The sequence below is a fragment of the Neolamprologus multifasciatus genome, chromosome 20 (assembly GCF_963576455.1).
Source record: "Neolamprologus multifasciatus chromosome 20, fNeoMul1.2, whole genome shotgun sequence".
Classification (NCBI taxonomy): Eukaryota; Metazoa; Chordata; class Actinopteri; order Cichliformes; family Cichlidae; genus Neolamprologus; species Neolamprologus multifasciatus.
The window spans coordinates 20,719,591-20,735,451 of NC_140458.1; the positions used below are offsets into that span (position 1 = coordinate 20,719,591).

The 15,861-nt window shown below is 39.3% G+C and overlaps 1 protein-coding gene across 4 annotated transcripts in view; it reads left to right on the forward strand.

Moving 5' to 3' along the window:
* The window catches only part of snphb (syntaphilin b), a 60,451-nt gene that overhangs the window by 20,821 nt on the left and 23,769 nt on the right, over nt 1–15,861 (forward strand). Inside the window, exons 2-6 of one of the 4 annotated variants that reach the window (XM_085145545.1) lie at nt 3,823–3,950; nt 9,621–9,773; nt 13,973–14,152; nt 14,648–14,752; nt 15,573–15,722. In XM_085145545.1, the coding sequence (XP_085001671.1) occupies nt 3,901–3,950; nt 9,621–9,773; nt 13,973–14,152; nt 14,648–14,752; nt 15,573–15,722 (638 nt within the window). In that variant the 5' untranslated portion in view covers nt 3,823–3,900. The remainder of the gene's footprint in view (nt 1–3,822; nt 3,951–9,620; nt 9,774–13,972; nt 14,153–14,647; nt 14,753–15,572; nt 15,723–15,861) is intronic. The other 3 variants (XM_085145548.1, XM_085145547.1, XM_085145549.1) reach the window with 3 other exon arrangements.

The following is a 15,861-nucleotide window of genomic DNA, read 5'->3' on the forward strand; positions in this document are numbered from 1 at the left end:
GCAGAAGCTGCTTGCAGGTTCAGCACACTCAGGCTGGGTAAGGTGTTGCATAACAGGCCTAACTTAATAAATCATCTGCATCGTGTGGTCTGGTGTGGTTTGATCTGTGGTGACAGCAACCAAAACAGGATGACATGCTGACTTGAAGTTAGATATAAGATAGTTAAGACAGCTAAGATTGGTAGATATGAATTGTAAGCTAAGTAAATTTTTGCTCTAAAAAGTCAAAAACAGTGAAGTTAAGAGAAAAGGTTTTAAATTGTCAAGGATCTTAGCCAAATGGTTTAATTTAATGTAGATTAAACACACTTCCATGCTGGTTTCACTTTTCAGATCTACAAGTCACATTCATTATCTAGAGGAGCTTCAGAGTCCAAACACAAAGAAGGTGTCTTACCAGCTAAATTCATCATTTTATATACAAAACTAATAATTAATATAAAAGGTCCAGAAAAAATGGCATCTACTAGCAGAATAAGTTCTCTTGCTTATTTAAACTCAGCTAGTTGAATAAATATCTCTGTAAGCTGAAGCATTAACATTTCTCCTCACTGCGTTGAAGGAGACCAGAAAAACAATGCCATGGCATTTTTCTTCCAACACCAAACTGTACAGTTGGCACTCTGGCAGGTAATGTTCTCCTGACATTTGCCAAACCAGACTTGTCCATCATAGTGCCAGATAACAAAATATGATTCATCACACCACAGACCACATTTCCACTGCTCCAGAGTCTAGTGGTGGTGTGCTTCACTCCGCTCCATCTGACACAGCATTGTGCTTGGCAATGTATGTTTACATGTTGCAGCTCAGCCATGAAAACCCATGCCATGAAGCTCCTGGAACATAGTTTTTGTGCTGATGTTGCTGCTATAGGAGATTTAAACTACATACTATAAAATTTGCATCTGTAATGTTAGATGGGCTGACACTTTGTGTCTATGTTGCCATGGTTCATAAATGCTTCCACTTTGCAATAATACTACCTACAGGTGGGATATCTAGGAGGAAGGAAATGTTGCAATTGTGGCATCTAATTACAGTATCACGCTTGAATTCAGTGAGCTCATTAGAACAACCGATCTTTCACAAATCTTTAAAAGGACATACTGTGTGGCTAGGTGTTTGATTTTATACACCAGAATATATTATACGCTTGAATTTAAAGATAACTGTGATCCAGTACTTTTGTCCCTATAGTTGATTTCCAGGTCACGTCACACCATCAGTACCCATCCATCCATTCTCTTCCACTTATCCTTTTCAGGGTCACGGGGGGGGGGGGGGGGGGGGGTGCTGGAGCCTATCTCAGAAGTCTTAGGGCGAGAGGCAGGGTACACCTTGAACAGGTCGCCAGTCTGTCACTGGGCTAACACACAGACACAGACAACGATTCACACTCACATGCCCTATGGGCAATTTAGAGTTTCCATTTAACCTATCCCTACTAACTACATGTCTTTGGACTGTGGGAGGAAGCCGGAGTACTACAGTAGATTCTCTGTGGATACATTTTTCTGTGATGTGCTCCTGTGGCTGGCTCTCTGTCTGCTTTGTGTTTATACCAGGGGTCAGCAACCTTTCCACGCAAAAGAAAACACTGGGAGCCGCAAATACTTTTTGACATCTAAAATGAAGATAACACTGTATATATTGTTTTTTACCTTTATGCTTTGTGTGAACAACTAAGGTCTATTGCTTGTGAAATCCATGAAGTGCTACAGAGAAAATTATATTTTATTTATGTAATTAACACATTTTGAAGTCTTAAAGAAATATAACAAAAGGAAAGACACCCAGCTGAACTAAAATGATCCATGTAGCAAACAAAAACTGCTGTGAGCCGCCACCCTTATATTGCCTTTGGGCTTTTGGAGCCTTGACCTGACTTTTAACAAAATAATTGGGATAAAAAGCACTATGCTGCTAAAAACAGAAAAATAGATATTTGCAAAATTCTGCCTAAATATGTATTTTACCTGGTTAATGTGTGTGGCGGGGCGTGGTCTGCTGCGCCGCTGCAGGGGAGGCGGACGCACCTGAGCAGCACCCGCAATCACGCCTCGCCACCTTAACGTCTGTGCGATCTATGCTGTTGTGTTGGTATGTGTCGGGCTGTGAGCTGAAAAGCTACAGCTGGCTGTATGTGTACAGCAACCGTGTGTGAAAAGTGGTCAATAAAGAAATGCTGAAAAGCGTGTTCATGCGAACATCGTCAGGTCTGCCGTGGTATGCTTATAATGGAACTTCTGCTCCTGAACCTCTGCGCACAGCGTCTGCAAATCGGGGCTGTACGAAGTCACTTCATCTTTATGCAGGACTGTAAGCTGTCATCTGTGAGGCGTGAGCGGTGTTTGTTTTTAACATAGTTCACAGTGGAGAATAGCTGCTGACATAATGTGGATCCGAAGATCCATAATTGGCCTATCTGGGGTTGAAAGTCTCGATAAATGCACGGCGTTTCGGCGGGTACACCGGCTTCTGTGAGTGTGACGCTTATTTTGAGCGATAAAAAAATAATAGAATATAATTTTATATTTCAATATCACAATAATCTTCCAATTTAGAACTACAAGTTAAAAAAGAACATAAATAAACATAAATAAAATACACTTCAGTTAAATACTTAAAAAAACAAATTTATTCTCCCAAACCACGCGGAGCCACGCGGAGAGGAGCCACGCGGAGAGGTCGGCAACATGCGGCTCTGGAGCCGCATGTTGCCGACCTCTGGTTTATACAAAAACACTATCATAAGGATCTTGTGTATGTTTTCATTAGTATAGAGATTTGTGCCACTGCGCGGGTCTGTGGTTTAGATTGCTCACTGCTAACTGTGCAACAATACATCTTAGACCAGCTTTAAAATCATGATAGAAAGCCGAGGAACAATAGAAGAGGATTTAAAGTTAGAGGTCAGATGTGGATGAGGTTCTACAGTAGGTAGATTAATAGTATTGACAGGATTTGACTGAATAACTTTCTTTCATTCAGCTGTCTTTGTTTGCTGACTTTAGAAGCAGAAGAGAATATGAGCGAGGCTTTTTGAGCCAGTCATGGTTGATAGGAAAACAACACAGCAGAGAAGTGTTAATGCAGGAAGCTGACTGACAGCAGGCGTCCTGCATTTCCACACATACAGAAACCTGCCTCTCAAGGGCACACCAAATTGTTTGTGGTGTATTATTGATGAGAATAATCCTCCTCTTTCCCCCCTCTAAGTTCTTCTTTCATCCGCTTTTCTTTCTCTTAGCCTGTCTTTCTCTCTCACAATACAACTCAGCAGGATGTTATTTGTAAATATTTTTGGACGTACTTACACTACAGCTGTGGCAGAAACCTGCAACATGTATATATGTGTACATTTACAGATTTCTTCCTGCTAAAAGGGAGTTTTTTCTTCCCAGTGTTGCCAGGTGCTTCCTCATAGGGGACTGTAATATAAAGCGCCTTGAGGTGATTGTTGTTGTGATTTGGTGCTATGTAAATAAAGCCGAACTGAATTTGTCCAGATGCAGATGCAACTCTCACTTCTCTTTGCTCACCTCTGCCACTGTTATTTGACCTGGAAACAGACAAAGAAGTGGTGATTGGCTAGTTGTACCACATGATTGAAATGTGATTTGTTGCTGAACGCTGATGTCCAGTCTGTGCAAGCTAAGTGTCAGCTTGTGTCAGTAGCACAAGGGAGCCTGATGAAGGCATCTATAGCAGTGCACATGGGCAGTCAGCAAAAATCACGCTTTATTTGAGTGTGTAACAGTCCTCTCTTTCTTTGTGTGACTCTGTGTTCACTCACTGCCCATGTCTGTTTTCTGTCAGGCTCCAGGCTCTCAGTATAGAGCTGAAAACTCAGAGAAAAGGTTAGAGCACAAGAAACCCGAGACGTTGCCTGGCTCCATGTCTGCCCCTGCTCCACCCAATCAGAGGTCCTCATCGGTCTCTCGCCGGTAAGTAGAGTGAATACCTGTTTTGTGATACCAGTGCTCACCTGTGATAATTATGGGCTTTCTGTGCACTGCAAGGTAACCATGGTTGAAAAGTCTGCAGGGAATAAGTATGTCATATTGTACTGTAGTGTCTCAGAGCCCTGAGAAATAAGTAGAGAAAAATTCATTTCAGTGATTCATCGTTTCTTAAATATTTTTTGTCTGTAAAATAAAAAAATAAGAAGCAAAAAATGAGATTCATCTGCTAAAAACCAGTAACTTCTTTTTATGGTACTCAATTTAACCACAAGAGTCTAAAGTGTCCTGCCTCATGATCTAAACAGAGTAAAAAGTATAAACCATCCCTGAGTATTGTGTGGCTTGCAGGCAACATCCAGGCCCAGCCTGGTGAGGTGTGAGGTGTGCGTGAAGGTCAAACATAAAGAAGTACACATTTTGCAGTTCATCTAATTTCAGACACCAAACACTCTTCAATAAACTCCTCATCTCCTGTCTTTTGCAATTTTGTGAGAAATCATAATTCAGCTTTTTTGCTTTTACTTTAAAGGCGGCTACTTTTTTTTCACTACTTTAAAACCCTGTGTGTATGCAATTGAATCCAGCATCACTGTAAATGTTAGTGATAATAGTGTTGGTGCTTTTATTATGCCTGTTTCACCTTTTCATTGCCTAACTGTAACATCTACTCTTACCAGTAGCGGATAATAAAGAGATAAAATTAATATTGTGCTGAAATGAGTTCAGCTTATTGGTGCAGTCCTTGCTCTCCAGTTTTTTCATATAAAGCAAAGCTGTATTTCCTTTGCACGAGCTTTCAGAATTATCCAGAAAAGAAGCTTTTTGTTGGCCTCTGAGACTCCACACACTCCCTATCAAACTGTGATGGGAGACTTGGGCTTTATATCAATATATACTGATTCCCCTTAAACACAGAACCTGCGCTTACATTGTCGGCTCATTTTTATCCCACTAATTTGACTCTCCTGGTAGATTGCCCTGGTCATTACTGAAATGAACTGGCTTAGTCACCCACAGAACTTTCCACTCCCATCAGTGCACTTTTACAAGTGTGGCATTATGCTCAATTGCTCCGCAGTAAATGTTTTTGTGTAAATAAATAAATAAATTTGGAGTAAAAACAAGTGTCAAAGACTGGAAAAACTTTTTTCTTCTGTTTCACTAATGAAAAACAGATTAAGGGACAGATTATCCTGTCAAAACGCCATTTTGAATTGTTCCTAAATCGTCTTAAGTCAAAAAAGAAAGCTGGATTATCTGTATAAAGTGAATCACATGACCTCACTTGTCATTGATATCTTTGCTGGTTGGTTAAAAAGTTTCCAAAGAGTTTTAACTTAGGACCATCTTTGGGATCTACAAGTTGAGCATTGTTAGTTTAAAACTTTTCGTTTTTCTGTTATCAGAGACCATAGTCTCGGTCTCTGATAATATGTAGGAACCATCGTGAAATGGAAAGAGAAATAGAAACATGTTCTGTAGCACGATGGATTGGCAAACACATGGTTCCCCAAAAACATGCAGCTTTCCAGCAGTGATAATAATATATACACATATAATAATAATAATAATATACACAGCTAGGACTACATCACAATACATACATCTCAAAATATCACCTTTTTATAATGTTCCTTTCTAATCTTGCTGTAGTATCCAAAATAAGGTCATGCTAAACAAAAAAACAACAAAAGCACATTTAAATCAACAGTTATTATCTCTACTACTCCCAGACAGAAACATTGCCGTATTCTGGCTCAGTTCTGAAGACAAACTATTTGGTGCGATGACCTATGGGCATCTCAATCCTGGCTGCTTAATGTCAGCCACAAGTTAACCAAATAAACCATAAGTGGCCTTGTGCTGACTGAAACATGTGGTTTACAAAAACATGTGCAGGACTACACCCTTCACCATGTAATGCATTTTTTTGTGTTGTGTTTATTTTAATACCTGCTTATTCAAGGCTTTTTTATAGGGCTGGGTATCGTCACTGATTTCTAGAATCGATTCAATTGCGATTCACAGGGTCCCGAATCGATTCGATCCACAATTCGATTTAATTCGATTCGATTCGATTTAATTCGATTCAACTCACTTTGATTTGAATCTGGGAAATTTTGACAGTCAGAAATATTATAATTCAGATCAGGACATTTACATATTTTTGTATCTATAAAAAGGAAGCTGACACACCAAGACTTTATCAAAGGTGTGAGCATCACAGCAGATGCCTTTGTGTCAAAGTAGCTGAAGATAAAACACAGAAACACATGAAGGTGATTTTCCTGTTCTGGGATTTTATAAAAATTTTCTGCAGTAGATCAAAAACGAAAGAAAACCATTAATCAACACATGAACATTACCTCTGAAGTTACAGCGGTTTTATTAGAGACAAGGCTGAGCGTTTTGCATTTTGCATAATTTTAAAAAGTTTAAATTTGTTCGGTATTGAACGGCAGAAATTAGGTTTTATTTTCGGAAGTATATAAAACGAAAAAAAAAAAAACGTCGGCCGACAGCGCTGTAAACAACGGTAGACTTGTGCGTAACAAGCAAGCGAATAATGCAGAAAACAGTACAGAGAGAGAGAGGGAGAGAGAGAGCGAGAGAGCGAGCATGCGAGAGAGAGCTGTGCATGTGGTCGAAGCAAAACAAAAGTCAGAGTGAATTCATGACGTTGTTTATGTGAAGCCTAGTTTGGATCTTCTTTTGCTGCTGGTTCGGTCAATATTGTTTGGAGAGAGATAAAACTAACAGCTTTAGAATCAGCGCATAAAGGGCGTGAACACAAAGCGCGGACCGCCGACAGATCAGAATCAGCCAGCTGTTGGCTTTCAGCCCCGACTGTGAGAAAGGCGACATCTCACTGATTCTGATCCGCGGGTTGCGCTGTGTGTTTAAGTCTTTGTGCAGAATCCCTGTTCCTGCTCTCATTTACTGTCTTAGCTGTTTGGTGGTTGTTGAAATTTTGTGAGATTTCACCTGAGATTCTGGCATTTCGGGCAAAATAAATTTATATTAAAAAATCGATTCAGGATTTTAATGAATCGATTTTACGTTATCCAAGCCAGAATCGATTTTAATCGATAAATCGATTATAAAAACCCATCCCTACTTTTTTAAATGTTTCAATATGATGTTTTAGTATTAGCATGGATTTGTGTTACAAGCAAACAGACCAAAAAAATGACCTGGCCTTTGATAACAGCTTAGCATACAGATGTGTGTGGACAGCCTTCATCAAGGCAAACGATAGCTGCTTTGTGGAAACTGAAATATGAAAATAATTTCCTGGTGCTTGACCAGTGTTGGTCAAGTTACCTGAAAAAAGTAATTAATTACTGCATAATCCATCATATAAAATTGAATCAAATGAAAGAGTCTCTTTTATTAGGTTTAATCTTTTAACTTTATGCACATTGCATCAAGCAAAAATTAAATCATATGCAACCGTCCTTGACTTGAAGAAATTTGTTTAACATTTAAACCTATTTTCTGCATATTCCAGCATATAAAATAAAATACTTTTTTGCGTTTACACTCACTCTTTCACATAGATGCAAGTAAAACACAGCAAAAATAAATAAAATAAATGAATAAATAAACAAGATTCAGCGGCACTAACTCCTGTCGCTCTTAAGTCTGTTTTCACCTGTTTTGCAGGAGTGGGGCTGGTGGAGGTTTGCCTGGTGTCAGTGGGAGGGGCGGGGGGGGGGGGATTTCACATCCCCAACAGTATAATATTATGTGTAAGAGCAGCCTGTGTGTGTGTGTGTGTGTGTGTGTGTGTTTTCTCTTTAACAAATATTCATAGTCAGTGTGGTGCCACTTTTTAATAAGTGAGAGAAAATAGGGTGTTTTAGACGTGTGGGGTGTGCGCCTTTAAGACTGCAGTGGGAACTGCGACACTTGAGCTTTTTCCGACACGGTTAGCTGTCAGTATTTATGAAGGATTAAAAAAATATAAATGACAAGTTAAGGCAACATTTACTGTTACTGTTACAATTTGTAGCAGCAATAATTAAACGTTTACAAAATTACACCACCAAATGGCAAGCTGGCATTGCAGTTAGCACTGAAACTCAGTTATCAGTACTTTCAGTAAAGAATGTGTAAAAATCTTCTGAATAAACAGTTAATGAAACTGCTGATTGCAAACCAGGAAAAACTGGCATTTGTTACTTTGTAATGTAGCTTTATAATAAGTCAAATTGTAAAAGACCAACATATCATGTAAATATATCTGTCTTTATTTAAAAAGTGGCACCATGCTCAGTTTGTTTCTGTACTTCGATGTAAATAACTCGTCTAAGACTTGTTGATGAATAAATGGACCTAAAATTGAGAACTAGAGTGCTATGAAAAGTATTTGCTGCCTTCTTTTTCTTTTTTTTATTTACTACATTTACATGTTGAGATCATCACACATTCCACATTCATTGTGCCCTTTCCAAAAGAGGTAGCACTCTGGAATCCTGTCCCACAGTGTCCTTACAATGACAATAAATCTTACAAATTTTAATATTAGAAAGAGATAAATACAAAATGCAGTTTTTAGATAATGATTTCATTTATTAAAGGAAATAAGTTATTCAAACCTCCTTGGCCCTACACGGAAAAAATAATTGTTCTCCCTAATTAAATAATGTATTGAATAGAATGGAACAGAATAGAATAGAATAGAATAGCTCTTTATTATTTATGAAATTGTTGTGATCAACCACATTGTTCACTTTCACTAGTCCATCCCTCAGCTTGTGTCCTGAACCTTATGCAGCACTAATCCAAAACAGTAAGTCCAACTATAATTTTGGAGTGTTCAAAGTAAGTCTGGATCTAAATCCAGTTAAGATGTTTTGGCAAATATCTTAACCTCTTTTTTGAATTAAAACATTTCTGTAAAGAAAAGTGGGCCAAAATTCCTCCACGGCGATGTGAATGACTCAGTGCCAGTTATTGCAAACGCTTGATTGTAGTTCTTACTGCAGGGTAAGGGTAAGGGTGGCGTAACCCGTCATTATTGTTCCACCAAGGCCATTTAGGTTTAGATAATTTTTTTCTTTTTATATGAACTCAGTCTGTTTGTCTAGGGGCAAATACTGTTTTCATAGCAGTGTATGTTCTAAATGCTGTAAATAGCAACTGACTTGAACAGAGTTTATTGAGTATATTGATGTTCTCTCCTTTAGCCACTGGACTAACCTGGCCTGTTTACTGGACACAGGATGAAAGATAAGATGTATTTCATGTCTGTAGGGACCACTGTTGACTTTTGCACAACCATTAACTTGTTTCGGAATGTGAATGCTGCAATAATATTGTATGCATAATGTGTTGTTATATACTTAATGCATGAGTGATGGACATTGCTTTTCTTCTGTGGTCCAGTTTGACACTACCAGTACTTTAATACCACAGAAAGCCAATGTGTCGTTTCTTTCAGCTGATGTGTTAAATAGTCTTTTCTGCCATCTAGCTGTTGCTTGCTATGGTGTATGTGTTGGGTACAGACTGATAAATGGTCTCTTAAACTGGAGCCAAGCTGAATCTGTCTGGACGGTTTAATGTTTTTACAGAAAAAGTTGTGTAACTGCAGACGGATCAACGTGTAGTTGTGGTGTCCTCCTCTCTCTTATTTATTTTCCTCAGATTCAACCCTCTGAAGGTGCTGCAGCCCAAACGTCGCTTGCAGCAAATACTGGCGTCCTCGCCCGTGCCGGTACCCAAGCCGGCGTCTGGGTCGGGGACTGCTGTGCCAGCCGCCACAGCACCAGTGGCCATTCCTGTGCCCGCGCCCCCTGCGTGAGACACACTTCAGTTACAGTCTGAGAGAGCATGCTCCATAGCTGTAGCTGTAGCTTTGGCATGCACTGTAGCCACTAAAACCAAAATTGGAAATTAAATGTTGGAAAAATAAACAACAGCACACAGGCAAGTTAAGGTTCTAACCTGTGAATAATGCAGTGAAACGTGGTCAGGTTAGGATTAATCTTTGCAGTCAGGTGTGTGGCTTCTCCTGTCAACATCACCTGTTGCAAAGCTGCACAGCTCACCTTTTAGGGAATTTCAATGTCAATGATCAGGCAAGCGGTTGGCACAAAGTAGATTTTTTATTTGAGTCTCCTGATGCTGTGAATCTACTTAATTTCTCTTTTATTTGGTAGTTTTCATGCTAAAAAAAAACATGTGTTTGTGATTGTAATAAAAAGTTGGAACAGAACAGATCCAGATCTACCGTAAACGGTGTCATAGGATCACAACTGCCAAAAGTAAAAGTCGATTTTTTATTTGACTGTTGTTTGCACTGAAGACTTTATCTAAGACGCAGTACTGAAACTCAGAAGTTGGGATAAATATTTATCCCCAGCATAGATAAGAATAATTTAGCAGACACAGACATGTATGTGCAGGTAAACTGAAGAGTTTACCATCAGTAGCTAGCTTGTTTAGTTAGCTAACATTACCTCTGGATACTAGATGGGTACTTGCATGCAATCAATGCTAAAAGACCTATTCTTGTTATACAGCGTAGAACTAGTTGATGACTTATAAGGTATAGTCCTGTTATTCATTAAGATTTAGCTTTAAACTATGTAAAGCAACAAGAGACAAAAGGAGGTCTATGTATTGAATTTGCCAAAATCTGCTATATTTTCATTTACTTTAGATGATGTTTGCTACAAGAAAACCTGCACCATGCTACTGTTAACATAAAGGCTAAAGGTTTATGATTAGTTTAGTGCGGAATTAGCATAGTTCTTTATAGTGCATTAAATCTTAAAGCCAAGAATATCCTCCGTTGTGGACACAGACATGGACTGCTGGAGACCCATAGGCCAAGTAGTCATTCCTCTTATGCTACTTTGTCACCTGCTTGTTCTTCACCTGGGGAGCAAGCCTATTTGGTGCATTGTAATGTAAAAATGTGGTCCCAAAAAAGCAGGCATGCCTGGAGTCTATTATGCATAGGGCTATAGCAAAATGACTTCTGTTTGACTTCATGACATCTTTATAAACATTTTTTGATTGGAGTTGTGGCCTCAGTTGCTATTTTCAAGACTTGTCCAAAACAACATGATGTACTTTTTAAAATAGATAGATATAGATATAGGTAGATATAAATATAAATAGATCCATCAATAACATAAACGCCTTGTGTGACTACCATGGATATGATAAGTCCTGACTGACTTGTAAAAAAATCAGAATGGTAATGTGGAAAATGCTCAAACCAAATCAGAGGGTAGTGTCATTGTGGCTACTTTCAACACATGTATACAGTCTGTGGCCTGTAAGGAGCACAGAAAGTGGCAAGAACTGTGTGCGTGTTGTTGTGTCACATCACCTTCGAGTACAGAGTCTGTGATACTATCATGTACTTAAATGCAAGAATTGGTGCTAATCTTTCAAGGATTAGGTTTAGTGGCTACATGCACGGTAGAAATGCACGTTTAATGTGCATACTGTGATCACTGGTTGACCGCAGCCACTCACTCAACAGCACTGTGTGAAACACTCATGTGCAGCAGCATTGCCTGTAATGCGAATGTGCTTTTGGTTTATCGAGATATTGTTTACTAAATCAGTTTCAGCCTCTTGAGCAAAGTTGCTTTCGTAAAGGAATATCTCTTCACTCCTCTCCACCCACTCATGCTAACACCTGACAACTGGGAAATGCTTGCCTCAAGCAGACAACACCCACACCCCAGACATTAGTTCCATCCCAGCAGATGGCTGGGATGAACTGTCACGCCCTAAACACTGTTGTACTGTGTATTTTATCCCTTTCCAGGCTCAGTGTTTCTGCTGCTTCTCTCTCCCCATTTCTGTGCTATTAAGTGTTGAGCTGTCAATATCTGGCTTCCTCCCTAATTATGTAACACAGGACACGGTGACTCAGTTCAGTAGCAAAATATACAGTAAAAAATGGAAACAACAGACGTGCGTTCAATAGTAGTTTAAATATAATGTATGTGCCTATTACAAACGGTCTCCAGCGGTTTATTACATAATCCAGGTGATTAAGGTTTTTGTTCTTCTTACTTGACCTCATGCGTAAAATTACTTTTTGGAACCTTTGCTGAACCTTAGCTGCATGCTCAAATTAACCCTGAGTAAAATTATTATTAATCTTTTACAGGGCACTCAAAATTCAAAATTTCATTTATAGTGTTGCAAGAGTTTTTTGTTTGTTTCTTTGTTTGGTCATTTGTTTGTGCACACATGTGCATGCATGATTTCATACACCACTAGTTGGACTTGGTATATTGCTTAATTTTTTTTAAAAGTAAATTTAAAAACTTTACCATAGGTGCTTTGTGACAATAACAGGACAGTAATCAGCTTCTTCTCCGGTAACTTCCTCATTGTGTTGATGGACTTCAGCTCCATTGTCTTAGACGGCAGCAGACCATAGCAGTCCTTGTTCTGCTCTAGAGCCCTGGTGGAGTCAGCTTAGCAGCATTAGTTCCAAAAGTCTTTGAAGTTTTGATTAATGTGGCCCTCAAGCTCACAGCTGAACTCTGAGATGATTAAGACAGCCACGTACCAATATCTAATAATTCAGTCGTCAGCTGTTTCTCTAGCAATTTCCTCAGTTAGTAAAATCCTGTGACAATTAAAAACAGTCAAACAGTTTTGACCTGCAATTGGCAACCGTGGTCTTCTGGGAGTTCAACATAGCAGCAATTGAACTAGTTCTCCACCAGCTGTGCATTTGGGTTTAGAGTGAACCTCCAGCTTGTTCCAGATCTACAAGATTAGCATTGTAAGCTGCAGTCCACGATGGTGGAGCTGGAGAAAGAAAAGCTAACAGAAGAAGAAGCTGAGGACCACCCGAACAGTGAGATGGTCACTTTGCCATCATGGAAACATGACATAGTTAACAACTGAACTTTCAAAATAGAGTGAAATGAACTCATGAGCAATTAAACAATTCAGCCAAATTGCAAAAACATTGTGCTTCATTAGTTTTTCTGTGTTGGTGAAATAAGTAAGATATGTATTTCTGGGAAACACTGACTGTCATACTTTGCTTTACACATAAAGTATGATATATATATTTATATATATACATATATATGACATGAACAGCAAAAAGTTTAAAGACAGAGACGAGTTATATACAAGACTATGTGCATGTTTAGTGTGGAGTTTTCGTGTCCTGTGTCCAATACCATCATGGCTGTTCTGATTGACCCTGCTTGTCCTCCCCTCCCAGTGTGGTGTCCAGTGATTGGGCAACAGTTATGTCCTTGTTAAAGAACAACAGTAACTCAGTTGGTGAACATTCATTATAGACTTTAAAACCACACAGACACTGACAGAAGTTGCCAATCACAGATAACCCTTTTCTATCTACCACTGATATAATTAAACTGTACTAACAAACTGTGTCATGTTTTGCTGGATAGTAAAAATGCCTAGAGGTGAAAATATATATACACCACCAATTCTACTCTTTGATGTTATGTGGTTTTACTTGGTCTCTATAGTGGTTTTGCACAGGTGTCAGTTGTCTTAAAGTTACTTTTTTTTTCATTTACTTGTTTAGCTAAGCTAGTTTGCACTTGTCATCAAAAGTGGGGGGAAATTTCTATAAGTTTGCTGATATTTTTGTGAAAGTGTGTTGCGAGTTAGAATGGGGCGTTTATGAATTATTGTTGTTGCCGCTGCTTCCATGTTGCTCTTAGAAGACCTAAAACATTTTATCACTTGTAAATTGTGTTTCAGGATGCAGTGTTAGTTTACATTCCAGTAAAAGCCTCATAGCAGTAAACTGCTCCTATTAGCGGTGCAGTACAGGAAGCCAAACAGAGGAGCCTCAACAGTGAAGCATGGCTTTTAGAAAGCAAGCTCTCCTGAGCCACTTCACTGTTTGAGTTCTTACACTTTAAAATTATGCTGAGATATGCTAAATGTCAACCAACCTTACCTCCCTTCAGTGTGCAGCAGGCACATTGCCACCCTCTGTGATTTAACACCCTCTTGTCTCTGGTCAGGTTTGACTACTGCAGGTTCATAGAGTTAGACTACGTGCCCATGGAGTCAAGCTGTATGGTGTCAATGCGCCCAACTAAAGGCTATGTATCGACCAAGTCACCGACAAAGGGATACGCTTCCACCAAGTCTCCAGATCGCCACGGTCGTTCAACAAACTCTCCCTCTACCCCTCGCTCCCGGTCTGTCCCGACTCGCTCTTCTTTCCTCCCGATCAGTCTTGATCCTTTAAAGCATGGGAATGGCAAGATGTTTTGCACTGCTGTAAATGTTTTGTGACGCCACATTCTAGAAAACATCCTGTCTAGTCTGACTCTCTTCTTCTTTTCTGTCTGATTGCTCTCTTTTAGTTCCCTTCTGGGGAAAACTTTCTTTTTTCATTTGAGTAACGCTAATTTGATGTCCTTTTCAGTTTCAGCATTGTTGTGAGTGCCAAGAGGAGTGTGTGTATTTGTTTCTCAGGCTGACATGCTGAAATATTGTACTCTGTGTATCTGTGTAAACCTGTGTTGTATAAGCATGGTGGTGGACCTGGATTGAAGTGTTTTCCATTCATTTCTGTTTGCACTGTGGATCTGTTTGTCATGGTTTAGCTTAGCAGCTCACTTAGTGTCTGGACTGTGGTTTCATGGTGTTGCCAGGAACACATTAACATGTCTCCTCTTACTGTGTACCAGGCGCACTCCGGCTGCGGCCAGTAATAGAGATCCCTATGGAAACGCTTCTCTCAGCAGCAGCAACTCAGGCTCATGTAAAGGCAGTGAATGCAGCCCAACCAAAGGGTAAGAGGTGTAGCACATTTCTACTAGCTCTTGTACCAGCGTAGTCCCAATACTAGAGCTAAATATGTTTGCAATACGGGCCACCGATTCTGATTCTTCCTACTAATGTTTCCCCAAATTCCAACACTAAGATTGCAAAATAATGACTTCTCTAACTTGTCAAATTGTGGGCTTGTTCTCTAACAGCAGTGCACCACAAACTCTGCACCACTACTGCATTGATGGAAAAGAGGTATAACGTTAATGCCTTGGGATAGAAAATGAAACTCTTTGTGACTTTGTCAACTCAGTGAAAACAGAACTTAATATGATTTGCTGTCTTATTACCTCAATTGGCTATTTAATTAATATCCGTTATTTAAAAAGATGAAGAGATATGGCTGCCAATTCACATTTCTGGAATCATTTTTATTAACTATTTTCTGAATTTCAGCGATGATATGACACAAGCAAAAATTATTTACTCCAGTTCGCTTTCCAAAAGTATGAAAGAGCACATTTGCAGTCTCTTCTTTTTTCAGTTTATGCTCATTGGTTGAATATGTGAATGAAAATATGGTGAGTGCTGTTAAAAAGGAAAAAAGCCCACATTACTGATAAAACAGCAGCTCTGAGCCCCAACCTACTATTTTGAAGATAAGCAAAAAGTTATTTGTGATATCATCATCACCGATGACTTAGACCTCAGAAGGTTAAGAGTGTTTGAAACTCTTAATTAAATAGTCATGTTAACTTTCCTTTCATCACTTCTTTCTTAACATCTCAAAAAATGGAAAACACCACTTATTCTTTTCATAAACTGAAGTCCTGTCTTTTTTAGACGCCATCAGAAGTACACGTCATGTACAGACAACCATGGCATTCGGCCTCCTCCACCAGAGCAGTACCTCACACCCCTTCAGCAGAAGGAGGTGTGTATCCGACACCTGCGGGCCAAGCTAAAAGAAACCATCAACACCCTGCAAGACAGGTGAGATACTGAGACAGGATGAGAGACTGGCAGGTCCTATAAAGCAAGGTTTTATGCTAGTTCTTCTTAGATCTTTTATATTGGTCTGTGCTTCTTATCGTCAAAGGTTCTAACCCTTTCTCTGTTGTCACCCTCTTAG